At 63.9% G+C, this 27,541-nt stretch overlaps 3 protein-coding genes across 29 annotated transcripts in view; 2 read left to right on the top strand and 1 right to left on the bottom strand.

Moving 5' to 3' along the window:
• Nucleotides 1-10,336, top strand: part of KIF1A (kinesin family member 1A) — an 86,375-nt gene extending 76,039 nt beyond the window's left edge. For 16 of the 25 annotated variants that reach the window (XM_036901226.2, XM_057503345.1, XM_057503349.1 and 13 more), the window contains 10 exons: nt 136-269; nt 1,248-1,309; nt 1,663-1,808; nt 2,165-2,365; nt 2,803-2,880; nt 3,608-3,732; nt 4,622-4,771; nt 5,321-5,513; nt 6,370-6,488; nt 6,915-10,336. In XM_036901226.2, coding sequence (XP_036757121.2) covers nt 136-269; nt 1,248-1,309; nt 1,663-1,808; nt 2,165-2,365; nt 2,803-2,880; nt 3,608-3,732; nt 4,622-4,771; nt 5,321-5,513; nt 6,370-6,488; nt 6,915-6,957 — 1,251 coding nt within the window. In that variant the 3' untranslated portion in view covers nt 6,958-10,336. Of the gene's footprint in view, nt 1-135; nt 270-1,247; nt 1,310-1,662; nt 1,809-2,164; nt 2,366-2,802; nt 2,881-3,589; nt 3,733-4,621; nt 4,772-5,320; nt 5,514-6,369; nt 6,489-6,914 lie in introns of all 25 variants that reach the window. The other 9 variants (XM_036901221.2, XM_057503344.1, XM_057503346.1 and 6 more) reach the window with 1 other exon arrangement.
• Nucleotides 10,337-13,778: 3,442 nt separating this feature from the next.
• Nucleotides 13,779-17,135, top strand: LOC118920423 (uncharacterized). The gene is given in 2 exon segments (XM_036901260.2): nt 13,779-15,326; nt 15,329-17,135. Coding segments are annotated over 2 exon segments (1,494 nt in total). The 5' UTR covers nt 13,779-14,902; the 3' UTR covers nt 16,399-17,135.
• A 242-nt stretch (nt 17,136-17,377) lies between these two features.
• On the bottom strand, nt 17,378-23,342 carry GPR35 (G protein-coupled receptor 35). 3 transcript variants are annotated; one of them, XM_036901262.2, is made up of 2 exons: nt 23,208-23,342; nt 17,378-18,562 (listed from the first exon to the last, which is right to left on the bottom strand). In XM_036901262.2, exon 2 carries the CDS (start codon nt 18,551-18,553, stop codon nt 17,648-17,650), a length of 906 nt encoding a protein of 301 aa, XP_036757157.2. In that variant the 5' UTR covers nt 18,554-18,562; nt 23,208-23,342; the 3' UTR covers nt 17,378-17,647. The 3 variants fall into 3 exon arrangements, with proteins under 3 accessions (XP_036757157.2, XP_036757160.2, XP_036757158.2); XM_036901265.2 differs by lacking the exon at nt 23,208-23,342 and adding an exon at nt 22,627-22,761; XM_036901263.2 differs by lacking the exon at nt 23,208-23,342 and adding an exon at nt 22,593-22,751.
• Between the last annotated feature and the right edge of the window lie 4,199 nt (nt 23,343-27,541).

A 27,541-nucleotide genomic window follows, 5' to 3' on the forward strand; every position in this document is an offset into this window, starting at 1 on the left:
GGGAGCAGAGGCTCCCCCCACCTGGGTCTAGGGCCACACCAGGGCCCTGGGAATGCCCCCAGGTTAGGGGGCCTTGGGGACTGGGCACTCTGGGACATTCTGTGCCTGAGACCTGCCCACACTTGCCCTCTGCAGATGGAGAATTGCACCCAGCCAGCCGTTGTCACCAAGGATGTCTGCATGGTCTTCTACTCGCGTGACGCCAAGCTGCCAGCCTCCCGCTCCATCCGCAACCTATTTGGCAGTGGGAGCCTGCGGGCCTCGGAGAGGTAAGCCCAGGGTGGGCCCAGGGGCTGCCCTGTTGAGCTCCTGGCCACTGTGAGAACCAGACCACCAGTGTGGGTGGCCTTGGGCGTACCCCAGGCTGGCGCTCACAGGTGGGCTCCAGCACAGGCCCCCCAGCCAAGGCAGAGTTGCCACACTCCCGGCTGGCCTCTTGCTTTGGGCCCCTTTGCTTGCCCCTGATGTTGAGGTCAGGCAGATGTTGGCACTTGGGGGGCAGGAAAAGCCAGGCCCGCCTGCAGGACCTGGTGGGAAAAGCCTGGGGTGGCTCTCCTCGGGCCTCCTGTGGGTGGTCCTGGGCCCCACGGTCAGGTGACATTCCTCCTCAGGGTCCCTGGGGACCTGAACCATCTGGACTGCTTGCCTGCACAGCGGGAGAAGCTGGATGAAGACTAGGCTGGGGTGGGAAGACAGGACTGGCAGCTCCCGGGGAAGCTGGGCATCAGGCCCCAGGCCAGCCGTCCCACCTTGCACCCCAGCCACTCCCTGCATCCTGGGGGTCAGTGGCAATGGGCGAGAGTGTCGAGGCAGTGCAAGGGGCTTGTCCCAGGAGCAGGGACCACCGTGGGTGCCAGGCCACCTGGGCTCACCCTCAGGGAGGCTCTCACAAGCTCTGTCTTGTGGACCCACGTCCAGGCCACTCTGGGCACAGCCGGGAGGAAGGAGGGTGGGATCAGGACTCAGTGGCCTTGGGCTGGCTGACCCAGCCATGTGGGAGGCCACCTGGTGGGTGCAGGATGCTGCTGGCTGGCCCACCTCCATGAGAGGGGTGGGGGGGCGCACTGGTGCCATCAATGGTTGGGGAGAAAGGGGGCCTGTAGCAGTCTGGGACGGGGCTGTGTGTAAGGGGCTGCAGCCTGGGGACCCTGACACGCCAGCACCCCCGGGTGAGCTCTTGATGGTGGTGAGTTGGTACCCAGATCCTCACAGTGCCTGGTGACAACATGTACCCCTCTGCCCCCCAGCAACCGTGTGACGGGCGTATACGAGCTCAGCCTGTGCCACGTAGCTGACGCAGGCAGCCCAGGTAGGCGTGTGCCCTTGCTCTCTCTGGTTGAGGGGGGCACTTTGTTGGGGTTTCTTGCGGTCACGCAGGCGACCTCACTAAGCTGACATTTGGGGGTCGCTCACCTGTGAGACTCAAGTGCTCACCTCCTGTTCTTGAGTTGTTCTGCGAGGAGAGACCCAGCAGCGTGCAGGGGGAGCCAGGTTACAGCTGTGCCCCCGGGGGACGCATGCTGGACGTCTCCTCTGCGCGAGGCCCAGCGTGGCTCTGCAGGGCCGCGGGCCCGGGGGCGGGCAGAGGCCAGGAAGCTGGGCTGCTGTGCAGCAGGCACACGCCTCGGGCAGGGACGCGGTGGGACGGGCCTCGCCTTTCAGGCATGCAGCGGCGGCGAAGGCGAGTCCTGGATACGTCTGTGGCCTACGTCCGTGGTGAGGAGAACCTGGCAGGCTGGAGGCCCCGCAGTGACAGCCTCATCCTGGACCACCAGTGGGAGCTGGAGAAGCTGAGCCTCCTGCAGGAGGTGAGCCTGCACAGCAGGCACTGCCTGCCAGGCACAGGCACGTGGGAGGCGGGAGGCGGGAGGTGGAGGCCTGCCTGACCTGCAGGGCCTTTTCCAAGACCCAGGGTGCAGAGGGCACGTGCCCACCCCCCAGGAAGTGGGTGTCCAGACACATGGGTCTGTCTGCTTCGCCTGCATGTGCTCGGGGGTGGGGGTGAGGCGGAGGACAGAGTTGGTGGCTGCAGGGCTGGGGTCGGGGCTGAGGCCTTCCACAGCCGCAGCCGGCCGAGCTGGGCTCTCCAGGTCTGAGCCAGGCCGTGGTGCTCAGTGGGCTGCCGAGGGTGCAGAGCTGAGGCCCCCTTCGCTCTCCTGGGCAGGTGGAGAAGACCAGGCACTACCTGCTGCTCCGGGAGAAGCTGGAGACCACCCAGCGGCCCGGGCCCGAGGTGCTGTCCCCCGCCTCCAGCGAGGACTCTGAGTCCCGCGGCTCGTCCAGTGCCTCCTCCCCACTCTCAGCCGAGGGCCGGCCATCTCCCCTGGAGGCCCCCAACGAGAGGCAGCGGGAACTGGCTGTGAAGGTAGGGTGGCTAGGTGGGCAGCCGGCCTTAACCCCAGCCTTGTCCACGGCTGTCTCCTGTCAGGAGTGGGAACTGGGAGCATGAGGGGCCCCTCGAGTCCCTTGCCTGCCCCCCATCCTACCCACCTCAGAATTTGGAGCCTTTCACAGCCTTCTCTCCCAAACAGTGACCTGCCCTCTCTAGAGTACCTGCGCCAATGGGAGGCTTACCACCCCCATCCCAAGCCGGCCTGTTCCTCTGCTGGCAGGCTGCTGGGAAGGCTCCCTGGCCGCCCACCTTTGCTCCAGGCCCTGGGCCCCTGGGAGGACTCACCCCGTCACCTTGGAGGGTGGAAGGGCTGCCCACCTTGACCCATTTTACTGGGCCCTTGGCTGGGGCTGTGTGTGGGGCAGAGCTGGGTCCTGGGAGTCCCTGACCCAGTGTTTGCCCTCCTGCAGTGCTTACGGCTCCTCACACACACGTTCAACAGAGAGTACACGCACAGCCACGTCTGCATCAGCGCCAGCGAGAGCAAGGTAGATGGGGGGGCCGCCCTTGGGGGTTGCCGAGAAAACCCCACCCCATCTGGTCCAGGAGACCAGGGCTCCTCAGGGACACACCTCCCTGAGTCCGGAGGGACACCTCCCAGCAAGGGGCTGGCTTCATGGGCCTGGGCCGGAGGGCAGGCGTGGGTCTGGGGCCTGGGGAGGGCAGGCAGGGGGGCTGGCCAGGTCCCTCAGTGCCTCCCTGGCTGCCCTCTTGCCCCTGGCCCTCCCTAGCAGCCTCATGCCCCCTCCCAAGGCCTGCAAGTCCTGGTGCTGCCCCGCCCCCCACCCCCACCCCTGCTCAGGGTCTTCCTGGCCTAGCCTGCCCTCCACAGGTCCTCTGGACCTCAGGGTCCCCCTCTGTGCTCGCCTCTCCCTTTGCTGGGAAGGGTCCCTTGCTCATAGCTGCCATCCTGAAGTCTAGACTCAGTGGCCGAGCTTTCCCTGACCCCCCAGGGGCCCTTGTTCCCTCTGAGCTGACTGTCTCTGAGAAGCTGTCAGCTCCAGCTCAGCTTTGGAGCCCTGCAGTCAGGGAACCTTCCTGAGGCCTTGGGAGGGGCAGGCTGGGGCGCTGGGGACTGAGAGAGGGCATGGCCTGCAGGTTAGGTTGGGGAGTGCCCTACACTTAGGGAAAATCAGCCACTGCAGGGGTGTCCCCCACGGAGGGTCCAGGCCTGTCCCCTCCCCGGCCCCACAACAGGTCCACTCTCTGCTGCAGCTCTCTGAGATGTCCGTCACCCTGCTGCGGGACCCGTCCATGTCCCCCCTGGGGGCGGCCACACTCACCCCCTCCTCCACCTGCCCCTCTCTGGTGGAAGGGCGGTACGGAGCGACCGACCTGAGGTGGGTGAGCAACTTGGCCCAGAGTGCAGAGAAGTGGGGCCCGAGGGGCTGAGGGGCTGAGCGCTGGGTGGCCGCTCGCAGCTGGGCCTCGGTCCCTGCCCACAGTCTGGCCGGGTCCTGCCCCACCCAATGGGGTGCTGTCTTGCCTTTCTGAGGCCAGTGTCAGCTGAAACCTAAACTTAAAATGCAGGAATGGGTCAAAACACCACAAAGCAGAAACCCTTTCCTTGGTTCATCACTCCTGAAGTACTCAGTGGGAAAAAGGATACAAAACAGGACCTGAAGACCCACTGTGGGTTTGGTGGGACCGCCAGATGTTGGCTGGGCAGAGGGTTGGAAGGGCTTGTGCTGCCTGTGCCTCATCCATCAGATGGTGAAATTCCCCCCCATTTCCAACTTTCCTTCTCTCAGGAAAGAAAGGGCATCAAGCCCTCTGGCCCTCATCCTGAGACAGGCCCCTGGCTGCCAAGCCATCTGCTCCCGGCCTGGCACGTGCCACGGCCAGCAGCTCCCTCTCAGAGACGGTCTCTGAGAATGCTGTCAACTTCAGCTCAGTTTTGGAGCCGAGAGATGCTAGAGCCACTGTTACAGGGGGGACATGGCGGGGAGGCAGAGGGTACGGGGGGCAGAGGGTGTGGCATACTGCACAGCCGACCCACCATCAGCACGGGGTGCTCCCAGCACCCAGCACTGTCCTGGAATCGGGCTGGTGGGTCCTGGAGGTCTGACTGTGGACACGGATAGACCGACCCCGAGAGGGGCGCCACGGAAGCTCTCGGGGGGATGCGGGCACGGGCTGTGACGGAAGCCCCGGGGGTGCGGGGTGAGGTTCCTGGGCCCAGAGACGGGCCTCCTGCTGAGAATGTGCTGATTGCATTCTGCTTCCCAGGACCCCTCAGCCCTGCTCCCAGCCAGCCAGCCCAGAGCCAGAGCCCATGCCAGAGGTAGATTTGAAGCCCCCATCCCCCGTTCGGGCAACAGCGGCAGACAAGGAGCCCCAGCGCCTACTTGTTCCTGACATCCAGGAGGTCCGGGTCAGGTACACAGGGGCCCTGCCCCAAACAGGACCTTCTAAAGTACCACCCTGCGAGCTGTGCCCCTGACCTAAGGCAGAGAGCGGCTCTGCACTGTGGGGTCAGGCAGGCCACCATCAGGTGGGGTGGAGAATAAGCAGACAGTAAAGGGCAGGGGGGCAGGGTAGAGCCAGGGCCCAGGGCAGGGGGCCTGGTGGGCAGCTCTGCCTAAAGAGGGTTTTCGTGCATCTGCAAGTTAGCAGTTTGGCTGCTGTGCAAGATGCCTGCCTAGCCCTTGCGGCCCACGAACGCCGTAGCTGGCGGGCTGTGCTCACGGGACAGAGCGCGACAGCTCCAGAGCAGCTTCGGCTTTTTTAAAGTTTCTCCATCTTACGGCTGGGGGCCCTCAGGCCAAGAAGGCTCGCTCTCAGGCCTTCCAGGCTGGGGTTTCCTGCCCCTGGGCCTCAGCCCTGGCTGCTCCACGGGGAGGCCCACTTTCTGACCTTCGCCGTGGCTGGCAATGTGGGAGGCCTCACTCTGAAGGGCGCCAGCAAGCACACTCCCTGCTTCCACAGCCCCATCGTCTCCAAGAAGGGCTACCTGCATTTCTTGGAGCCGCACACAGCCGGCTGGGCCAAGCGCTTCGTGGTGGTGCGGCGGCCCTACGCCTACATGTACAACAGTGACAAGGATACTGTGGAGCGGTTTGTGCTCAACCTGTCCACCGCCCAGGTGGAGTACAGTGAGGACCAGCAGGCCATGCTCAAGGTGCAGCCCCAGGAGCGGATGGGTGGCCTCGGGTTGGCCAGGGCGCAGCGAGCCCCCAGTGGGGCTAGAGGAGGGTGGGGGCTGGGCCTTGTCCTCTGTGGGCCTGGCAACTGCTAACCACCAGACTAAGGTCCTTGCCCCCTGTTTCTCACAGGGTGGGGACATTGGGGGCAGCCTCACTATCCCTTTCTTTGCCTCTCACATTAACTCTCTGCCATTGGATAGCCAGTGACCCTGTCTCCTCCTCCTGGGGACACCGGTGGTGGGTGGTGCTGAGCCCCACAGGGCCAGCCATGCAGTGAGCCTAGGAGCCCAAGTTCCCGTCCCTGGCTTTGTCTCTGCTCTCTGAGCAAGTTGTGGCCCTAGATGTGCGCCAGGACCCTGACTCCTTCCTGCAGGCAGCCGCAGCGTCCACCAGATGATTTCGATTCCTAGGGGTGGGGGTGTGACTCACCTTGCCACCATGCCCGCCACACCCAGGGCTCGTCCTGGAGAGGATGCCGTGGGGCCAAGGCGACACAGTTGAGACCCATCGCTGAGCCAGGGGCCTTGGGGAGGGAACCTTGACCCTTGGGCTACAGAGCAGTGACATGGCAGCCCTGGACATGGAAAGACAGGGTGTCCTGACTGCAGAGCTTTCTGGAAGGGAGCCACAGCTTATCGGGGTCAGAACCACAGAGCATGCAGGGCAGCCTTCCCAGCTTTGCCTGCTCCTGTGGGTCCAGCTCCTGCCCCCTTGCCCCTGAGGTTTCCTGGCGGTGCCCCTGCCTCACCCGCTTGGGCCCCAGTGGAGCTGTGGCCACCGCGTGCTACCCGGCAGAGGTCTGGCCCCTTCTCATGTAGCCACACTTTTCAGACGCCCAACACGTTTGCTGTGTGCACGGAGCACCGTGGCATCCTCCTGCAGGCCAACAGTGACAAGGACATGCACGACTGGCTATACGCTTTCAACCCCCTCCTGGCCGGGACCATACGGTAGGGGCCGCATGGGGACCTGGGGTGGGGGGGACTCCCTCTGCTGCTGAGGACTCGGGGGGCATGGGTCTTCTTGGCCAGTGGGATGAGAGGACATGCTCAGCGCCTCTGGTGCCCATTTCTGTACCTCTGCTTCTCCCAAAGGCTGTAAATCCCCAGGCTTCCAAAACATGCATGCTGCAGGGCAGGCCTCACAGAGGCAAACACCAGCGCCAGGCTTGGGGACAGCAGCCTTGCCGTCACAGCAGGGACTCCCCGGGAGCGCGAGCTGCCCCCGAGTCTCCGCCAACAGGAACCACGGGCTGGGTCTGTGCAGCGGCCAGGGGCCCAGGCCATCGGCCTGCGCAGTCTGCTGGGGCCACCCCTCATGCCCGCCCTGCTGCTGGCTCCCACCCTGACCCCCGCTTCTGCCTGGTTCCCCCACAGGTCCAAGCTCTCCAGAAGGAGGTCTGCCCAGATGAGGGTCTGAGCCGGAGCCCTCTGTGCGCCGCCAGCAGTCCCGGCCCCGCTCCCCATCCCCGCTGCCATCATGGTGTCATCCACCACCAGCCCTGCCCCCACCAGACAGCCAACGAGTCACACCTCTGGCCGGGGTGCCTGCGCCACACGACCTGTTGGGCCCCCAGCAGAGGCCACGTTCTTGTCGTTTCCTCTTGGAGAACGCAGCCCTGGTGGGAAGAGTCCTGAGGCGCCGGGAAGGCCAGAGGGCACAGGTCCCGGGGACATGGCTGGCGTTCTGATATTTTTTAAAGCATAGACAGACTTACAATTAACACGCATTAGTTAGTGATGTTGAAACAGCCCACTTGGAAATTAACTGTAAGACTGTGCTCTATTTATAAGTATTTATTCCGGATGCCTCGCATAGACCTGTAGGATTCCGATCAACCCTGCTTCTGCTCCTCACACACATCGCCGAGCCCCTTAGGGACAGACAGGGTGGGCGGCCGCCGTGGAAGGCCACGGTGAGGGGGTCTGGACAGGCCGGGCCCCTCCTGGCGGGCACTGCTCCAGCTGCGCTGACGCTTCTCCCAGCTGCACGTGGGGCAGGCCCTCAGCCCTGGGGCAGGGTGTGCATGTGGGGGTCTGAAGACCGAGCTGCTCAGAAGGGGAGGTGCTTCCAGTGGGAGGCAGAGGAGGGCAGCCACCTGAGATGCGACTTCCTGGCAGTGCCACAGGTTCTCCCTGGGAGCCGGGGGCGGGGTGATGAGCAGACGGGTACTGGGGCTGCTGGGGCCTGTCCTGGATGGGATGGAGGGAGAGGGTCAGGATCCCGCCATGTGTCATGTATCCAGGCCGGCAGGCGGGGCTGGGTGCACCGGCCGCCCAGGCAGCCAGGGGCCTGTGGTGAGTCTCCCCAGCTGCCGTGAGAGACAGAATGAGCTCCAAGTCCCTCCTGAGGAGTAAGTCTGTGACTTCCCCTCTCTCCCCTAGAGAAGAGCGTTTCTGTGCGTCCCAGTGAAGATTCTATGGGGTCAGGTGTGGGCAGCCAGTGTTGGGTCATCCGTCATCCAGCGGGTACCCCACTTACGCAGTGGAGGGAGCTGCACGTCTTTGTGTGTCCCTTCTGCAGACCCTCTGCCTGAGGGCTGCCCAGGACAGAATAGGAGTCAGCCCCAGGCTGAGAGTCAGGCCAGAGGTCGCGCCCAGGCTGTAGACCCATCACAGAAACCATGCGGCTGGGGCCGGAGGATCCTCAGCAACCTGTTTCCACACCCAAAGGCACACCTGGCCTCTATTTAGCTCAAGGGAAAACAGCAGCAAATCACAACCCCCCGTCCCTCCCAGGGCCCGCCAAGGGCAGGCTGCACCTGGGCCTGCGACTTCCGGATCCAGGCTCACATCCGGCCTCTCTTGGTTCATGCGGCCCTTTGGTGCCTTATGTCACCATTGCCAGACCCTGCTGGGCACTGCTCAGACACTTCACTTGTCCCCTGGGTCTGTGGGGTTGGTCCTGTTGCACCCCAGTCAGTGGTTCCGAGACCCCCCTGCAGCCGGGCTGTCCCCTGATGGCACTAACGTGGACATAGTCCTGACCCTTGCACCGGGACCAGAGGTGTGCGTGGCATCTGCCTGGGGACGGGAGGCCTCAGCCCCCATACCAAGTGAGGAGATGGTGGTTTGATGTTTTCCTTCGGGAAAGCTGTTGGGGCCCCTCAAGCTTCACCTTGGACGTGAGACGCAGGGTGGTGGGCTTGCCCAGCAGCCGCATGAGCCCAGTGGGGAGCTGAGGCAGCCAGGGCACCTTTCCTGTGCGTGGTCCTGGCAGCGCTCCTTGCCCCCTGCTGCCCTCATCCTGTGCCTGGAGGCGCCCCCCTGCATAGCTCCATCAGTAGGAACCAGGTCCTAGGAAACCACACCTCGAGTGCGGCACTGAGCAGCTTCCTTTGGAGATTTCCCAGGTGAGGGGTCACCTCCTGGACAGAGGGTCAGACACCGTCCAGAAGCCAGGTGGCCTGTGCTCCCCGCAGACGTCCCTGGAGGGACAGCCCGGTCTGCGGGGAGCTTTTATACCGGCCCTGAGGGCAGGGAGGAGAGACCGGTGGGGGAATTCTAAGGTGGGCCGGGTTCTGAGAGCCCCACCTTCCTGCAGGGAGATTGCGGGTACAGGTCCAGGCCACGGCCCGCACAGGTCAGCCAGCCTGAAGCCGTGGCCTTGGAAGGACTAGAGGCTCCGGGTGCAGGAGTCTGAGGCCTGCCAGCCTGCAGAGCACCTGCTGTGGATGCAGGGCCGAGGGAAGGAATCTCCCTAAGTTCAGGAGCCCCCACGGCCATGGGGGCACCCAGGGGACTGTTCCCTTTCCTCCTGTGGCCCCCTTAGCAGTTGGTCAGGAGCCAGGTGAGGGCCTCCCGACGATCCCACCCTGTCGTCACTTCCTCCTCTCAGGCCCGCTCCAGGGAGCCGCCGGGGAGGGGAAGCTGCCTGTGAGCTGGGGACCCCTGTCCTGCCCAAAGCTGCCCCCGTGTCATACCAGCTGGGCACATGCCATCCAAACGGGGACTCAGTCTCCACATCTGAGACATGGGGGACTGATGTGGGGCCGTAGGGGTCCTCACACTGTGGGTGCCGAGAGGAAAGCCAGGCCTGGCTGTGGCTGCTACTTCCTGCTAAGTGGGGAGGGGAGAAGGACCCAGGAAGCCATCTCTCCCTGCTGGTGTTTAATGCCTGGTGCTGCTCAGGCTGCAGCCTCGTCTCAGTTTGACAGACAGGCATCCCTGTCTGGAGAAGCTCTGTTCCCTCCAGGAGACCGCGAGCTCCTCCTGGCCCCGTGGGCGCCAGGCTGACTGGCACCAGGCTCTGGTGTGACACTGCTGGTGCCCAGGGGTGGGTGGGTGTGAGATACTCCTAAGTCCCAAGGCCTCCCCAGCTGCTCCCCAGCTGCCAACCTTTCATCCGCCGGCCACACACGCATGCCCATGGCGCTGCGGGGAGGTGGCCTCCCCATCGATCCTGGTTGCCCCGGCCCCTCTGCGACAGGTGTAGACAGGCACTTGGGGAGGGGCCCTGAGTGTGTCTGATGGCACAGGCTCCAGTGAGCAGGGCTGGTGCTCCGTCGGCCCCCCAGCGTGGGATCCTGGGAAGTGCCGGCCTCTACCCCTGGGATGGACGGAAGCTATGGCTTTTTCCGGGCCTGTTCTTCCTGTAGCCAGCTGTCCCCTGAGTTCCCCTCTGGCTTGTACATATGTGGTTGTGTGGAGCACCCGCCCCAGCCCGTAACCACCATCCTCACGTAAAACCCTCATTCCCTGACGTCCTGAACCCGAGTTGTTAGGCTCTAGGTTCCTGTACTGTGTGTGCACTCAAGGCTCTGTCCAACTAAGAAATAAATGTGACTCCTGCAACACCAGACCCGCAGACTGTGGCTTCTTCTTCAAGGTGGTCTGTGATGGGGCCAGGTGGCCAGCACCGACCAGAGGCTGCCCGCCTCCCCAGGAGTGAGGCAGGGAGGGGAGGCAGTGGCCCCTGTCTAGACAGCTCGCTCCTCGGGTGCACCCAGGCCGGGCCTTCCCTGCGGTCAGCATTACCCCAGTGCCAAAACCAGACAAAGACTTCACAGGAAAACCAAACCTCAGCATCCTTCACCAACACAGGAACAAGCCTCAACATTTTACCAAGTCAAATCTAATGATATGTGGAAAGGATAGAACCTCGTGACCAGTGGGGTTTGTCCTGGGAACTCATGGTTGGTTCAAAAACTAACCAGACTAATTCCCGATATTAAACTAATAAAAATCATTACAATCTCTACAGATGCAGGAAAAGCATTTGAGGTAATACAACATCCATTGCTAATCAAACCTTTAAATAGAAAATAACTTCCTTAAACTGACAATGAGTGCCTTCAAAGTGTGTGTAGCATCCTACTTAGTGGCAAAATACAGATGTGAAACTCTTGCAATCAGAACAAGGCAAGGATGCCCTCTGGTGATCAGGTCCTGTTCAGCGTGGACCTGGAGGTCCTGACCAGAGCAGTAGGGCAGCATGAAAAAGGTGCGCAGATCAGAAGGAAGAAATGAAGCTATCCACAGATGGCATAATTGCTGAGCAAGAAAATTCAAAATAATGTACAAAAAAACTGCTAGAATGAATGAGTTTCACAAGGTTGCAGGATATATGGTCAGTATACAGACACTCATTCCATTTCTATGTGCCAGCAATGAACGGTCGGACATTTTAGTCATAAAAACAGTACTGTTTATAATAGCATCAAAAATGTGAACTACACAGACATCAGTAAAGGAGTAAATCTAATATACTTGCAAAATATGCATGCTGAAAACTTGAAAACATTGATAGAAACCGAAGAAGATCTGCGTGAAATGAAGAGTCGCATCATGTTGAGAACTGGAAGATCCAGTGCTCGTCGGGAGGGACTCCCTCCCCGGGCTGGCCTGTCAATCAACACATTCTCAGTGAGAATTCCTGGTAGATATCAACCAGCCAATTCTAAAAGTTATATGAAAAGTAAAGGAACTAAAATAGCTAAAACAAGTCAGACCACCCAATTTTAAGGCTTATTTACTATAAAGCTACAGTAATCAAATGCATTAGGCACATGGATCAATGGAACAGAGAGAATACAAAATAGACCCACACAAATGATAGCCAACTGATTTTTTTTTACAGAAGTACAGAAGTGATCCGACGGAGAAAGGATAGTCACCAGGTAACTGAAACGGCTGGACGCTGGTCTGTTCTGAGACGTGAACCTCAGCCTAAACCTCATACCTTATACAAAAAGTAACTCAAAATTGATCATAGATCAATAAATGTAAAATAGGAATCTAGAAAGTTCTGGAAGAAAATCTCCAGGATGCAGAGCTAGGCATAGTGTTACGTAAACATGACACCAAAACCCTATCCATAAGAGAGAAGAAATTTAGACTCAAATATAAACAAAAAACTTCTAGACATCCTTATCAAAACACACCATTAAGAAAATGACCAGGAACTGGGAGAAAATGTTTGCAAAACAACTGTGCGACAAAGGATTTGTATCCAGGCTATACAATGAAGAAATGAAACATTCCTGTGACCCAATGACAAAAAATTAAAAATTGAGCAAAAAGTATTTGAATAACGAATAAGCTCATGAGGTGATAGTGTTTACCATTATCTGGCATCATGGAAATGCGACTGTAAGCGATAAAGGGAGATGCCTGTGCCCCAGGTGGGAACAGACATGTTAAATCTTCAAACACCAGCTCAGAGACGCCGCCCAGCTTGGGCCCTGCGCTCGGAGGACGGCTCCACACCCCCTGCGGAGGGCGGGCAGTGCCTCACCACGTCAGGCTTTGTCCCTGCAGTGACCCAGGGCATTTTAGGTATTTATCCGAAAAGAATGAAAACCTTTATCTACAAAGTCTTGTATAAAAGTGCTTCTAGCAGCTTTATTCGTATTAATCAAAAAATTTTTTAAAACTAAATGTTCAACAGGAAGCAAGCTGTGGCTCACCCATAAAATGGGATTCATTCAGCAATAAAAAGAGACAAAACTCTGACATGTGCAGCAGCATCAGTCGCCCCACTGCCAGTGCCCTCCAGGAACACGGCCGGACAGGCGGCGGGAGCCCAGGGACCTGGCTGCGTGTGATTGTCCTCTCGCTGGTATGAGCCCGTGAGGGCAGGAACCGGACAGGGGCGGCCTCTGTGGAGGGCAGGAGTTGGGTGGGCAGGGACGTGGGGAGTCTGTCCCCCGTCTTGGTAATGGGTGGGTCACCCAGGTCCATGCATCTGTCACAGACACAGAAAGTTACTCTTAAGATTGGCAAGATTGCCTTTAAGTTTCATCTAGAAATTTAAAAAGCGCCTGGAAATAAAAGCGGTCCACATTGACTCTTCCGCGTGAATGACACCGGCGTCCGGAAGGGCTCGGCGCGGTCACAGCGGGCGGGGCGTCGCGCATAGCGTCCAGGCCCTGCGGGCTGGAGCAGGAAGGGCGGGGTGGGAGGCCCGGGGGGCGCGCTGCCTGTGGTCCCTGAGGGAACCCCCCACCCGGGGTCTCCACACACAGCCTCCAGGCCTCTGTGGCTTCCAGAACGTTCCTTGCTCCCCTGAGAGGGCAGGCTAGCGCGGGCTGGGGGAGCTGGGGGGATTTGCAGTGGGGTCAGCCTCGCCCCATCCTTCGGGGCGCAGAGCCTTCTCCCAGGGTGTGTCCCCTGCACAACTGCACAGCCCCAGCTGCCCTCCGTGCTGCGGATCCCCGTCTCTGCAGGGGGACCTGGGAGGGACAGATGTTGGATGAGGACAGGAGGGGCCTTGGGCAGAAACCCAAAACCCATTCCAGCGCAGGGTGAAGGCTGGTGGCCCCACCCTCCACGCGCGGCAGCTGCTCTCCTCCCACAGCGCCCAGCGCGGTGCTGGGAAACCTGGTGACGCGGCCGGTGACAGGCATGGGGCCCAGGAGCCAGGCCAGGCCGGCCTGCACCCCCCACCCTCGTGGCCAGCCTCGCCCGGGCACTGTGTCGGCCGAGCCCCTCAGGACATTCCCACGGATTCTGATGGCAGCTCGCCCTTTACTCTTCGGAACGGTTTCCTGGGGAGGAGGGGAGGTGGCTGGGGCAGGGGTCCTGCCCTCTGAAAGGCAGCGTAGGGCAGCAGGACCGGGAAGGGGAGGCGGGGGAGAGGCGTGGGGGCCCTCAGGAGGGCACAGGTGAGGGTGGGGCAGGGGGACTACCTCCTTGGGGGTTCCCCTGGCAACGTCTGGACAGCGGGGTCTTCCCCCTCCAGAGGTTCCTGTGCTCAGAGGCCACCTCCCTGGCTCTGCCCAGCCATCTGCAGGGAACAAGGGTCGGGACACAGGGCACGGGGGTGAGGCACCCCCTCTTGCGGCCCACCTGCCCTGCTGATGCCCTTGCCCCGCTGTGCCCACTGCCGTGGCCCCTGCATGGTGTGGCTGGTAACAGCACGGGGTCCAGGGGCCTGGACCTGGACGGCAGCCCCAGAGTCCCTCCTCCAACCACTCCTCCTGGAACTGCTGCAGCGCTCCTGTGTGCCCTCTCTGCCCCCCAGCCTGCCCCCTCCCTGGCCAGGAGGTCCTGAGGGGGTGCTCGGAGCTCAAGGCCCCTCCTGCGCCCAAGCCTGCCCTCCTCAGGTTGCCACACTCGGCGGAGCCTGTTCCCTCTGCCGGAAATGACCGTCCCCCTGGGACTCGCCAGGGACTCCAGCTGGCCCTCTGTGACCCAGCACAGCCGTCCTGCCCGGCATCCCACACCCTCAGCGAGGGCCACCCGCTCCTCTTCTGTCATGTCCTGGGTCACCATGGTGCGCTGGCGACCTTGAGCCCAGAGACTGTGACTCGGGGCTGGTGCGTTGCAGCCAGGCCAGGGTCCAGTACAGGGTCACCAGCAATGCCGCCCCCAGGCCCTGAGGACTTGGGAGCCGCGGCACAGAGCTGCGTCTCCAGGAAGAGGCCCACCTTGCACACGGAGCAGATGCCCCCGTCCAGAGCATCACTGGGACTGCAGGGAGGCCATGTGGCTCGGGATGGGCACACGGGGCTTCCTACAAACGCCTTTTTCTGTCTACACTGCCAGGCAGACAAACTGAAGTTGGGCGAGCCAGGCCCATCAGAGCAGACCTGTGAGCACCTCGAGGGGTGAGGCCCGGCCCCAGCGGACAGCTGCTGTCCCCGGGGGAACTGGTGGTGGTGACCCGTACGCAGGCAGAACCAGGGACGCTTGCCCAAGTGGGGACACGAGCCAGGTGCGGGGAGCTGCCATGATGCGCCTGTGCAGCAGTCACAGGGCAGGTGCCTGCCTGTGCATGTGGCTGCCGAGCTCCTGGAGCTCCAGGCCTGCTCGTGCAGCTGGAGTGGGGGCCCAGGTGTGGCGCTCCCAGGGCCGGCCCAGCTGTGCCCTCCCTCAGGCCCTGCCCTGTCTGTCCGGCCCAGGGCCCTGGGGAGCACCAGGCGATGGCTGGTCTGAACGTGTCCCTGTCCTTCTTCTTTGTCACTGTTGCCCTCTGCCAGGTGGCCAGGAGGGCGTCCAAGGCCCTGTTCTCGGCAGGAGCCTACACCAGCTTTGCCCGGGAGGCTGCAGGTGCGGCCCAGTCGGGGGCCTGCTGCCTGGCGCTGCGGATGTCGGTGGAGATCGGGCCCTGGGCTGGGGGCTTCAGCCCCGACCTGCTGCTGACGCTGCTCTTCCTGCCCCTCCTGGCGCACAGGGTGACCTTCGATGGGGCCTCGGCCAGCCCCGCCGTGTCCCTGCAAGAGCTCCTTCTGGCAGAGGCCTCTCTGCCCAGCACGCTGCTGAAGCTGGTGGCCCAGGGGCTGGGCGTGCGGGCAGCCTGCGCCCTGACCCGGCTGCCCTGGGCCTGGGAGCTCAGCGACCTGCACGTCCTCAGAGCTCCCTGGACACACACTGCAGCTCGGCCCTGCACACCACTGTGCCCCACTGGGCACTGCTGGGAGGCGCCTGCGCCTTCCTCTTCCATCTGACCCTCTTCTGCCTCCGGAGCAGCCCGCCCCTGTACAGGGTGCCCGCCGTGGCCCTGCTGGGCACCATCATGGCCTACACAGGTGAGCCAAGGAGGCACAGAGACTGGGGTGGCCATTCCTGGGGGACTCAGGCCCTGGCAGAGCTGTCCTTCCTGGCCAGGCCTCTCCAGGCTCCAAGCTGTCCCATTCATCCCAGAAGGTCTCCACTGGGCGGCTGGGGCAGTTCTGCAGGGCCTGGCCCAGCCTCTGGCCTGCCAACCCCTATGTCTCCTGTCACCCCTTCTGAGGGTGTGGGTCCTGTCATCCCGGCCTGCCTCTCCTCACTCCTCACTTGGCCCCACATGTCTCTAAGTGGGCAGCACCCCTCCCACCCCCAGGCAGAGCCTCCTGACCACGGTCCAGGGGGACCCCCAGCCTCAGCCTCAGCCAGCACCCACTGCTCTGCTTTCAGCCCTCAGATCCCGGTGACCTGTCCTGGGCTCCCCGAGGAGGGCCTGCCCCCAGCACAGCAGGAGACCCACCTTGGAAATGGGGACAGAGGTGCCCTGTGGGCTGCTGATTCCCAAGGGGCTCCACCATCGTTTTGTCTGTGGGCTGGCCCCCCAGGAGGGGTCCTCCTGGCAGGGACCGGCTCTGCCCCTGAGGACTGGTTTGGGCTTCCAGGAACGCTGCCAGGTGGTCCCCATGCTGGGAGTGGACAGGGCCTTCTGCAGGCAGGCCCTCGGGGACGGACACCCCATAGCGGTGGGGCTGCAGATCGGTCAACAGGTGGCCCATTCCTGCCCAGGATGCGGGGGTCACAACTGGAAGAGGCGGGAGCCATGCTCTGCATCCTCCACTCGCAGTGGACGGGCCCCACAGGGGTAGAGCCAGCGCTCGGGCCTGGCCTTCCGAAAGGCCAACACGGCCCAGGACAGACACCAGGGTCCTGGAGCACAGAGTGCGGGGAGACGCAGCTAGAGCCCTTGTAAGGTGGGGAAACTGAGGCATGGGTGGGCAGAGACTCGCCAGGGCAGGGCTCCCCGGCCGGACTGCCTGGGCCGCACCCTGGGAGAAGCCCCCTCTGAGAGCCAGCCGGGGGCCCCCCAGACCCGGACCCGGCCCCGCCCATGCGGAGGCCTGTTCCCGTGCCGGCTGCAGGCGGGGCGGAGGCGCCCGGCGCTCTCCCAGGCCTCCGCCGGCCGCCCGCCACACCCTGCGGCCCCTTCCTCCCTTCCGCCCAGTCCTGCTGACCATCTCGCTCTTCTGCCTCCACACCCTCCCCCATCTGTCTCAGGCCCTGAGGACGGGGGAGGAGGGGGAGGCTGAGCACTGGGCAGGCATGCGGTGTGACCCCCGCAGGGCTGGGCACACGGATGGGAGGGAGGCTGCGCGTCAGGGGCCGGACATAGAGCCCTGAGCAGGGTCTGCACCCACAGGGCTCCCTGGGCTGCGGTGGGCGTCGGAGGGGCGGGAAGGGGCAGGTGGCGGCGGGTCAGGCAGCCAGTGCCCGGTGCAGTGTGCGGTAGGCGTTTGGGGGCCGGGGAGGCTGGCCTGCCCCGATGCGGCTGCCACTTTTTCTCTAGGCCTGTGGACTGGGCAGCAGGGCGGGGAGGCTGGGGCCCAAGACGCGCCGGCGGGAAGAGGCAGCTTTGCACTCGGGCCTGGTTTGGACCGGCTCCGGTTCCAGCTCGAGCTGGGGTGCCCAGTCCCTGCCTCTGCCAGCCGGGCCTCCCGCTCCCCGCCGACGAACCCTGACCGCCTCCCCCTGCCCCCGCCCCCACCCTAGTGCAGCTGTGCAGCCCCCACGAGGGTCCCAGGGGTTCCTGGCCCCACCAGACCCCCGGATGGGGAGGGGAGGGGAGGCCGAGGAGAGCCCCCACGTGGAGACCCCTGGAGAGTCATCTGGAAAGATGCCCACCCTCCACCTCCCCGCAGGTGAGCCTGGGGGCGCAGCCCCATCAGGGCCAGTCTGGGTGCAGAACTTTATTCTGGTCCCGGGGGGCAAGGGCAGAGGGCTGGCCATCGCGGCCTGACCGCACTCGGCAGGCAGCCACACCCAGCCCCGGGGACCATGCTGGGCACGCGGCAGTGTGGCCCCCTCCCAGGCCCCGGGGTTGGCCTTGCGCAGGCCTCAGACCTCCTGCTGTTGTCGTCCCTCTTCTGCCCCAGGGGTGCTCCGGGCCCCCACCTGGGCCTCCTGCAGAGGCCTGGGATCTGGCCCCACGTGCGGCTCGTCCCCTAGGCCAGGGTCACACACACAGAGTCCTGGCTTTTGTGGGCCTTGGCGGTGGGGCTGGCCTGCGCCTCCTGGAACTCCTTGGCCAAATAGTAATAGCTGATGACGTCCAGGCAGCAGTTAGCGTCTGAGAGCTTGCTGGTGATGAAGAGGGCACGGAGGACGGTGCACGTGCGCAGGCTCGTGGCCAAGCCCACGGTCAGCACCACGTGCAAGGGCAAGAAACAGACCACGAACACAGCCAGGTTCGCCCAGACCATGTGGGCGGCTCTCCGGGTGGCCTCGCCCTGGCTGGCATCGGTGGCTGGCCTCTGACCCAGGGCAGCCACAACCTGCAGAGAGCAGAAGACCAGCACGGCCAGCGGCAGGTAGAATCCCAGCAGCGAGAAGACCACGGTGTTGGAGCTTTGCCGGGAGGAGTTCGAGAAACAGAAGCCGCCCTCCTGGACCCCCAGGACCCAGCGAAGCACCAGGGAGCCGACCACCAGCACCCAGAGCCCTGCACACACGGCCAGGGCCTGCCGTGGGGAGCGGAGCCCGCGGGCACGCAGCGGGTGCTGCAGGGCCACGTAGCGGTCCACAGCGATGGCCGTGACCAGGCTGATGCTCATGTACCTGTTGGACAGGTAGATGCCCTGGGAGAGCTGGCAGAGCGGCGTGTCCCCAGTGCTCCTCAGAGAGTGCAGAAAGAAGGGCAGGGTGCAGAGCAGGCAGAGGTCAGACACGGCCAGGTTGGCCATGTAGACGCGGGTCTCCGTCCACTGCTGCAGGCGATGGCACAGCACCCAGAGTGCCAGGCTGTTGAGCGCCAGGCCCAGCACCAGCAGCAGGCTCGTGTAGGTGTAGAGGATGTACGTGACCGCCTGGGGCCAGGCGAGCTCACTGTAGTTGCAGTTGCTGCTGTTCATGGTGGGGGGCTGCAGGAGAGGGGCAGGCGCTGAGGGAGGGCAGCTGGGCCGGCAAGGGCCCACCCACCGCACGCCAGGGATGCAGGACATGCGGGAGCCCAAAGCCCACCTCCCTACAGAAATGACAGAAGCTGGCAGACGTCTGAGGGGCCCTGCAGGCCAAGCCCTTTCCCACACAGAGGCCTTCAATGGCCAGGACCGCCCGAGGCCGCACAGTGAGCAGGCAGCTCCCTGACCCCCAGGGGCCTCTCTCCTCGGTGGGCTCAACCAGGGACAAAGCCAGGGCGCCTACTGCCCCGACCACTCCCTGTGGCTGCTGGAGGGGCCTATGTTTGACTGGCACCTGCCACTGAGCAGGCTGGTCAGCAGCCACCCACCTGGCCATTCCTGGTAGCCGAAGTCCAGGACAGCAGGGGCTGTGGCTCCAGACAGCCCCCCAGAAAACTCCAGACCTCTGGTCTCCAGGCCTCTTCCCTCCGTCCCCTGCTGAGAGCAGCCCTCATTCTCTTCCTGAGGGACCTCCATGCCAGGCACCCATACCCTCCGAGTGCCCATCTGCCCTAGTCCTATGCCCTGAGGCCCCACTTGGAGGCCCCAGGCCCTCTGGAGTCGGGAGTGTCAGGCCTCTTGAGCTCCCTATGGTCAGGGTATGAGGGTGGCCCTGCTCCTGCAGGCTGGCCGGGCAGCTCAGGGCCAGCTTCCAACCCACCATCAGGAGCTCCCACGCAGCCTCACCTTCCTGCCCACAATTCCCCAGGATGTGCCCCACCACACGCCCAGGAGGGCTGGGAGGACTTGGTCAGGGTCTGACATCCAGGGCATGGCCCGTGGTGTGGCGACTGCGGTCTCTGGCTTCACCCTGAGCTGAGCAAAACCTCTGCGTCCCTGTCACAGGGGTCCTGGTCTCATGGGGGTTCAAGGAGCTCGTGCATGAGAGGTCAGAGCTTGGTGTTTGGCACAGGGCACCCACCTGCGCCCCCCACCTTTCTCTGGCTGGAAGGGCCTGGGGGTGAAGCAGAATGACTTCTCTGCGTGAAAGCACCAGGCCTGCCTTTCAGGGGTGGATGGAAGGGGGTCACCCACCCAGGCAAGGGCCCAGAGCCAGGCTGTGCCTGCTCTGCTGCCTGCCCCCTCCCCACACAGGAAGGGAAGAAATGCCAAGAACCCAGTGTGGGCAGAGCCTTGTGCCCATTAGTGCCTGGCGTGGTGGGGAGGCTCATTCTGCAGCTGCGGTTCCCAGAAACCGGAGACCACAGCCCATTAGGGCAGCAGAAGCACCGATTACAGTCAGAAACAGAAATATTCCAGCAAAGGATCCCATTCCATCTCTTGAATTATAAATGGCACACTTGCCAGCAATTAAGGTTGCAGGACCCTCCGCCAGGTGTGCAGGCTCCCCACACCCTGTGATCCCTTCTCTGCATGCTGGGAGGATTCGGCTCCTGGTCTCCCGTTCTGCGAGGGACCCCTCACTCTGCCCACGTTCTGAGGCTCTGAGGACCCGCAGCCAGGCCGGCTCCAGGGACCGACCTGCGCCCCGGAGCCAACTGCTGGGGGCTTCCCAGACTCCCTGCCCGGCCCTCCTGCCTGGCCACGGCCCAGAGACACCCCCCAACTGCACCCCCACCAACGTGACCTGCCAGGCCAGTCTGTGGGGTCCTCCACTGGCCCAGAATCCTCAGAACCTGCGGGGAATATCCCGCCATTCTGCGGGGACGCGCAATCTGCCCACCTGCACTGGACAGCGGCGCCAGCCTGTCTGGGTTTCCGGTGGTGCAAGGTACTGCCCAGGGCGGTGGGCCATGCCCAGCCCTGATGCCCCCCGCCCCAGAGGGCCGCACAGGCACTTGGTCTCCAGTCACGCACCTGGCGGTGTGACTTTCAGTCTAGCCTCAATGTGGCCCGATATTTTACACGAGAAGTTCACAAACCCGACGACAGTCTTTAAACGTTCCCTTTTATAGTGACTTGAACTCCTGACTCTCAGGAACAAGGGTGTGGGCCCTGCAGAAGTTTAGGCGCACATGAGACTTTGAGGAAATGCCCTGCCTGCGGGCCCGATCCTCTGCGGTGAGGGGTGCCCTCCAAAAAAGCTTGGAAAGTCAAGTCCCTGGGTCCCCATCATATGCCCCTGCCTGTGCCTGAGGCACGATCTACGTCTTGCGGTGGCAGAACCGCTCAGCTTCCTGTGGGGAGGCTGCAGCCCCTCAGAGGCAGCGCTTCCTCCTCCGGAGGCTGGATCCCCGGCCTCCCGGCCAGAAGGCAGAGAGCACCCCTTGATTCTGCGCTGAGACACCTTGGCAAGCGCTGGAGAGAAACCTTTGAACTTGGGAGGCCCCAGCACAGGAAGCCCTGTACCCCCAGGCCCTCCCGCTGTCTGGGCGGCCCTGCCTGAGTGGGATCTAGGGCTGCCCAGGCACCACAGAGGCCCCTGGAGCTGTGACCCCACATAAGAAAAACCCCACAGCCCAGGTCCAGGGTGGGTGTATGCGAGTGACACTGTTCCACGGAGCTCACCCCCCAGGGAAGCCGCGCTCAGCGGTGCCTCCTCCCGCTGGGGGCCCAGGCCCTCCGCACACCTGCAGCCACTCTGCCTTGCCGCCCACACCTGGCGCCCCCATGGTCACGGCGGACGGGCCCCCTTCCCACGCCGTCACCACTGCAGCTCCTCCATCGCCTGCTCTGAGACCCCGGGCCCCACAGCCAGCCCGACCTGCAGCCGGCCTGTTTCCCCAGCTGAGCTGTCTGCCGCTCTGCCGCGCCGCCGCAGCCTGGGCGGGGACTGCCTGAGAAGGGCGGTGGGAAGGCAGGGCTGGGAGTGTGGGGGATGGCCTGCCCCTCAGGCCAGTTCGACTGCACCCCTCCTCAAGGCAGGCCCAGAGCAGGGCTGCCTAGGGAGTTTCGGAGGGGAAGTGGGGTGCCTGCACGCACATCTCCAGGGACCAGCATGCTCGCTGAAGGCAGCCCAGTTCTGGGAGCAGCCAGAGAGCTGGGGCCCCTCTATGGCCCTCCTGCCTGCCCGACCCACCTCCTCCGGAAAGCCCTCCTGTCCCTGCCCCCAGAGGCCCTGTCCCACCAGCATCCCAGCCGCCCACACCTGTGGCTGCCGAGACCTGCTGCCCGGCGGTGGAGGGTCGCACAGACTGGAGATAACTCCTGCCACTCCTGTCAGCCTCCAGTCCCGTCCCCCCCCTCCGCCAGGTGCCCCTCAAGCCCGCCTCTCAGAAGGCCTCTTTCTAGACCACCGCTCCCCCTTCTAGAATGTTCTCCAGCCCCCAGCCAGCTCCTTGGGGCCTCCATTCCTTTGGCAGGCCTCTCCCTGCGGAGCCCACGGTGGGCAGCATCTGCTCAATGGGGTCTTCTGGGCCCCTCCTGCCGCCCTGCAGCCCCGTGCTCCCGGAGGGCCCACGGTGCCCAACGCTACACCCCAGCACAGCCACGAGGCTACTCCCTCTGCCCTGCCCCCTCGCCCCACTCTGGCTGTGTTTCCTCAGACCTCAGGAGCCAACACAGCCCTTCTGTGTCCGCAGCACTTGCTAGTGGCTAGGACTCCACCTGCTCCTAGTGTGTGACCCATGGCATGGAGAAGAGTAGAGCCTCAGTTACACATGCTAAGTGGCTGGCGCGGCCCTGCCGGGAGGATCCCCAGGGGTACAGGGGGTGCGCGGGGGCTTCTTGGCTGCCAGCAGGCACTCGAGACACACTATGGCCGCCAGCTCAGAAGCCACAGCCTGCAGTGGGGGGCGCCTGGCCCCCGAGCCCTCCCTCTCCTGGCTGTGCCGGCCCCCTCTCCATGGGGATGGGGGCTGATGAGGGCAGGCCAGGCCGTTCCTCGAGGCCCTGGGCCGGCAGGTCCGAGAAGCCTGGCCATGCCTGGCAGGCTTCGGGCCCCAGGCCAGGCCCATTGGGCTGCTGCCGGGCAGCCTCAGAACCAAGGGAACGAGCCTGCAGAGGCTCACTGCACCCCCCGTGGGGCCCAGGGGCCCGATCCTGGGCACAGACAGCCCCCGTCTCCGAAGCCTCGCCCCAGCGCCCCCACCTCGGCTGTCCCAGCTCTCTGTCCTGCTTCCCACCTGCTGTGCTTGGGGAGTTCACGGAACAGGCCTGCGTGCGGCGGGTCCAGACCCAGGTCTGAGGGGAACCCTCCCTGCCCCTTCCTCCGGCTGGCGTGGCCGACAGACGCACGTCGTCACCCCCGCCGTCTCCCCGTCTAGATGAGCCTTCACGCCCAGGAGAGGCTGAGTCATCACGACGGAGGCAGCTGGGTGAGGCCCGCGGGCGGCCCAGGAAACACAGCCGACTCCCGGGGCTCCGGCCCCCCCGAGCCTGCCCACCTGGGGTGGGTGTGACGACCTGCCCTCCACGGCACCAGGAAACAAAGCCCTGAGAGTGGGGCTTCAGGACCCCAGGACACTCAGGTGGGGGCCCTAGAGGCGCCCCACCCTCGTCCTGGGCAAACAGTGCGGCCCCTCAGTCCCCCACGCAGGCCCTCCTCCTGGGCTGATCCTGCATCCACCCTGCTCCCCCCTCACTCCGGGGTGCTCCCTCTCCCAACCCACCCCCCTGCTGCCCCACATGGGCACCATGCTGGGCACGGCAATGGGGAGATGCCCCAGGTGGGGGCCCCTTGCATGGAGGGAACACATATACTCACATGGGTAAGCCGGGCAGAAGACTGAAGTTCATAACAGGCAGGTCATGACTGGGAGGCTTCTTGGAGGAGGTGGCACTTGAGCTGCGCCTGGGAGGTTGGAGGAGGCAGAGGTGGGGAGGGCTTCCTGCAGGCCGGAAGGGGCTGAGCACAGCGGCAGAGGGAATCAGCCCCCAGCCCCGGAGGAGCCGGGAGGGGCAGCCTGCTCACTTCTCCTTCACAATCCCAACTGCAGAGGGGGAGGCAGCCGGCTGGTCTGCAGGGAGACAGGGCCCTTTGTGGGCAGTGCCAGGTTTCCACCCCGTGCCAGCTTAATTCTTTATCTGGGGCGCCTGCTGCGCGACAACATTGCGCTGAAGCCTACCCATCTCCACGTCCTTCCCCAGGGGGGCCTCGCTTGCCCCACCCTGGCCCAGCCCTGCGCCAGGCGCCCATGGGTGGGACGCAGAGCATCTCCAGAGCCAGCAAGGCCACTGGGCCCTGGGCTCCGCCCTAGCAAAGGACAAGGCCGGGATGCTGTCTCTGCGGCACTTTCTGTTCCCCACCTCACAGGAACCAGGCCTGGGAAATGGCCCGGCCCCTCCCGCGGGCCTGGCCCAAAGCCAGCCTGGGGCCTTCTCTGCCCTCCCGACCCAGCACTGGGGCACTGCAGGGGCGACCGGACACCACTGGGGGACGAAGGGGGGAGGGCACAAGGGGGGAGGGGAAGGGGGATGGGGGCCGGGCGGTGATGGGGACAACCAGGGTGGAGAGGGACAGGAACCTGGGGCCCGCCCTCTTACTCAGAGGCCCTTCCTACCCCTCCCCACCCCCCCCCGCCAGCCTCCTCGCCCACCAAGCCATTGCCCCTCCTCACAGGAAGACGAGGCCCTACCACGTGGAAACAGGCTTGAACCCTCAAACGTGAGCCCCCAGCACCCTGTCTTCAGGTCGCCCTGAGGTATCCCCTGTCCTGGGCCCCGTCAGGCCCAGGCCTGGCCTCCGAGACCCAGAGGGACGGGAGAGGAAGGGGACTGTGTCCCGTCCAGCTGCGCCTTCGGCCCCTCCCCTCTGGGGACCACCCACTGGCCGCCCTGCACCCCCAGGCCCTGCGCACGGTTTTTCCCTGGCTCCTGGCTCCCCAGCTACAGCTGGACAAGCTGCTGTGACCTCCAGCCTCAGACCATGGGCAGGCGCGGCCCTGGGCGCTGGTCTGCCTGGCGCAAGGAAACCCGGGCTGCTGGGCCACGCCGAGCGGGGAGCCACGGACTGGGTGAACGGGCACAGCTGCGGGCACCGCGCTAGACTTCATGGAGCCCTGGCTTCCTAGAGATGCGCCCTCGGGTGCCGGAGGACATGGCGCCTGAGATTCGGCGGGAAGCCTCAGTGAGGGAGGGCGCTGCCGATGAAATGAGGGTCTTGGGAGTTGGTCGCTGTGGGGCTGGGCACCAGGGCCATGGGGATCGCTGGACTGGACCGTCTACTTTGGTGTATTTCAAATATTCCATAATAAAAAGTTTATAAAAATAGGGAAACACGTGTGGCTGCAGAAGGGTCTACAGTGCCTCAGATGTGACCTGTGACCCATCTCTGTGCACTCCTTTCCCCCCACCAGGCCACGGCAGAGGGGGTCTGCCAACGGGATGTGGCAGGAGTGCAGGGTAGGCCGAGGCCTGGTCCCCGTGTGGGTGGGGAAGGGACTAGGTGGGACAGCAGGCAGTGTCTGCCATCTCTGGGACACACAGGGACAGAGCCTCCCGGGAGAAGTGCCCCACCCCAGGCTGGGAGACCCCACCTCGGCTCCCCACCCCCAGCCCCGCTCTCAGCCCCCCTGCCATGCAAGCCCCCTCTAGTGGGAAGGCTTCCAGTGCCTCTCTGCCTAGGAAACCTGCTCCCCCCTGGGGCAACTTCCTGCCTCTGCCCTGCACAGACGTCCTGACGTGGTCCTGAGGCAAGGGCTGCTCACTCACCCAGTCATTCACTCGGTCATGCACATGCGCCGTCAGCAAATACGGGGTGCAGGAAGGGGTGCCACAGAGGGTGGGAGTGGGGGCGGCACACCCTCAGGGTCTGGCTGGGGACGGGGGGTGTGTGTGCCTGGAGCTGTGGTCCACCTTGGATACCCGCTGTGTCATAGCTGGTGCTTGGCACCCATTCAGAGGAACACAGTGCAAGATGAAAGGAGCCCGGCTTGGAAGGGTCAGGGGGGACGGGAGGCCTCTGGCCACAGGACCTGCCTGTCCTCAGCCTGGGCCTCCACCCCAGCCTGGGCCCCACCCGGCCAGGGAGGCTCCTGCCACGGCCCGGCCTGGGGTCCGGCTCCCAGGGTACCCAGAGGCTGGTTGCCTGCCTCCAGAAGCTGCCGTCTCCGGTCAGACGGCTGCTCTGGACTGTGCACCACCTGCATGTGCCAGCCGGCGGCAGAGGCCAGGCTGCAGGACATGAGGCTGCAGCCCTGGCTTTGGCCATCGCAGGCCCCCCTCCTGCTGTGCCCCTCCTCAGCGCCCACCTGCACTCGGCCCCCCGACGTGCCCCACCTTCAGCCACACTTTGGCCTGGAGCCCCTTCTGGGACGGTTCACCGTGGACCCCACAGCGCCTGACAGAGGTCACAGCTAAGCCGGGTGCTCGGGTGTGTCCGCAGTCCTCTCCAGATGCCACGGGGGAGGCCCCATCACAGGACATCACGGGGCAACTAGGGGTCCCGAGGGTATCCTGAGAGTCCTCAGGTGCTCCCTCTGTGGGTCCTGGGTCCCACCCGGGGAGGAGGCACAGAGGGGGGCAGCAGTCTGTCCACCCGCCCTCCACACTCCCAGCCAGGGAAGCCCCCTGCCCCCTCCAGCAGCCGCCGCCCACGGACACTCAGGGGCCGGGGCACCTGCGTCCCCGCCTGCAGCCTCGGGCATCTGGAAGCGGCAGATGACAAGCGTCCCCCCTGCAGCAGCCATGCGCTCACCCAGCAGGCCTGGTAGGGAGGGCACACCCTGGGCTGAGGGCACCTGCCCACGCGGACCCCTGCCTGGCGCCCCTGGTCAGCTCACCGCCTCCGCGGGGTCCCAGGGGGCTGCCCGCCCCACCTCCTGTGCTGTCCAGAGCCCCTGTGGGGGTGGCAGCGGCAGTCTGCGGCCCTGGGAACCTGCTTCTCCCAGCCGCTCCCCACTCTCGCTGCCCCGAATCGACCCCCTCCCCGGGTCCGCTGCCCCTCCTCCGCTGAAGGCCGCCTCTGATGGACGCTGGCTGCTGGCCCCGGGCCAGAACCCGCTCCGGGGATGCTGCCTGAACAGCCCTGGTCCAGCCCCTCCCCCAGCAGCCACAGCCGTCCCAGCCCCCACCCGGGGCGCCCTCCCCACCCCTTCCGTGGGAGAGCTCCTCTTCCAGGTGGTCTTCGCCTGCTCAAGGGCCTGTGGCGGCTCCCCACTGCCCCACACTCTGGCAGGGGCCTCAGGCCCAGAGCAGCAGCTTACAAGGCAGGCATGTGCTGAGCGCATCTGACCCCTGCTTTAGAGTCCGCCCTGAAGCCCAGCGGCCGGCTTTGGAGCAGGAAGGCCCCTCTCCCCGCCCAGCTCGGCCAGCCCCAGGGGACCTGAGAAGCGCTCCGCTAGCAATCTGCGTCCCGCCCTGCGCCCCCAGGACCACTGGCCTTTGAGACACTTCCTCTGAAGGTGGGGCAAGATGCCCGCTGACATAAGGACAGACGTTCACACAAGAGGAGACAGAGGGCTGCTCGCACATATGAAAAGGTGCCCACATACTCAGAAAAAGGGAAATACAAATTAAAGGACAATGCAGTACCATTTCTCCCTGGCGGATGGGCCAAACCTAGGAGTTTGACAACAGCCTATGGGGAAGACACCCTCAGGTCACCTTCTGACACTCTGCCTGGTACAAACCCCCAGGGACAGGACTTGGCAACAGGCCGCCAAGTGACAGATGCACTACCCTCTGGCCCAGTGGCCCTGTTTCTAAGAATCATCTAGGGATCTGTCAGACAGAGGAGTAGATCCTTGAAAGGGTCTTTCCTGTAGCACAGGGCGTGTGGACCCCTCAGTGTGTGGAGCCCGACAGCCTGGGAACCACGCAAACATCTGCCCACGGGGCCCCGGCTGTGTGAAGTACGTCCCGTCCACACCACGGTGCACCCGGCAGCTGTGAGGAGGGAGAAGCATTTCTGTGCACTAGATTGGTTTTCTCAGGGTGCACTGCTAAGGGGCAAAGGGGGTTGAAGCTTCTTTCCTTGTTTAGGGCTAGCATCTTGCATTTTAACAAGTAGAAGGACAAGACACTACATTTGTTCTAAATTAAGTTGTTACCTATAGGGAACAGATGGAATGAAGTGGAGGGAGATGGGGATAGAACTGA

The sequence above is a fragment of the Manis pentadactyla genome, chromosome 6 (assembly GCF_030020395.1).
Source record: "Manis pentadactyla isolate mManPen7 chromosome 6, mManPen7.hap1, whole genome shotgun sequence".
Lineage (NCBI taxonomy): Eukaryota > Metazoa > Chordata > Mammalia > Pholidota > Manidae > Manis > Manis pentadactyla.

Excerpts from the sequence above, each read along its gene's own strand:
- GPR35 (XM_036901262.2), bottom strand. The coding sequence starts at position 18,553 with ATGAACAGCAGCAACTGCAACTACAGTGAGCTCGCCTGGCCCCAGGCG.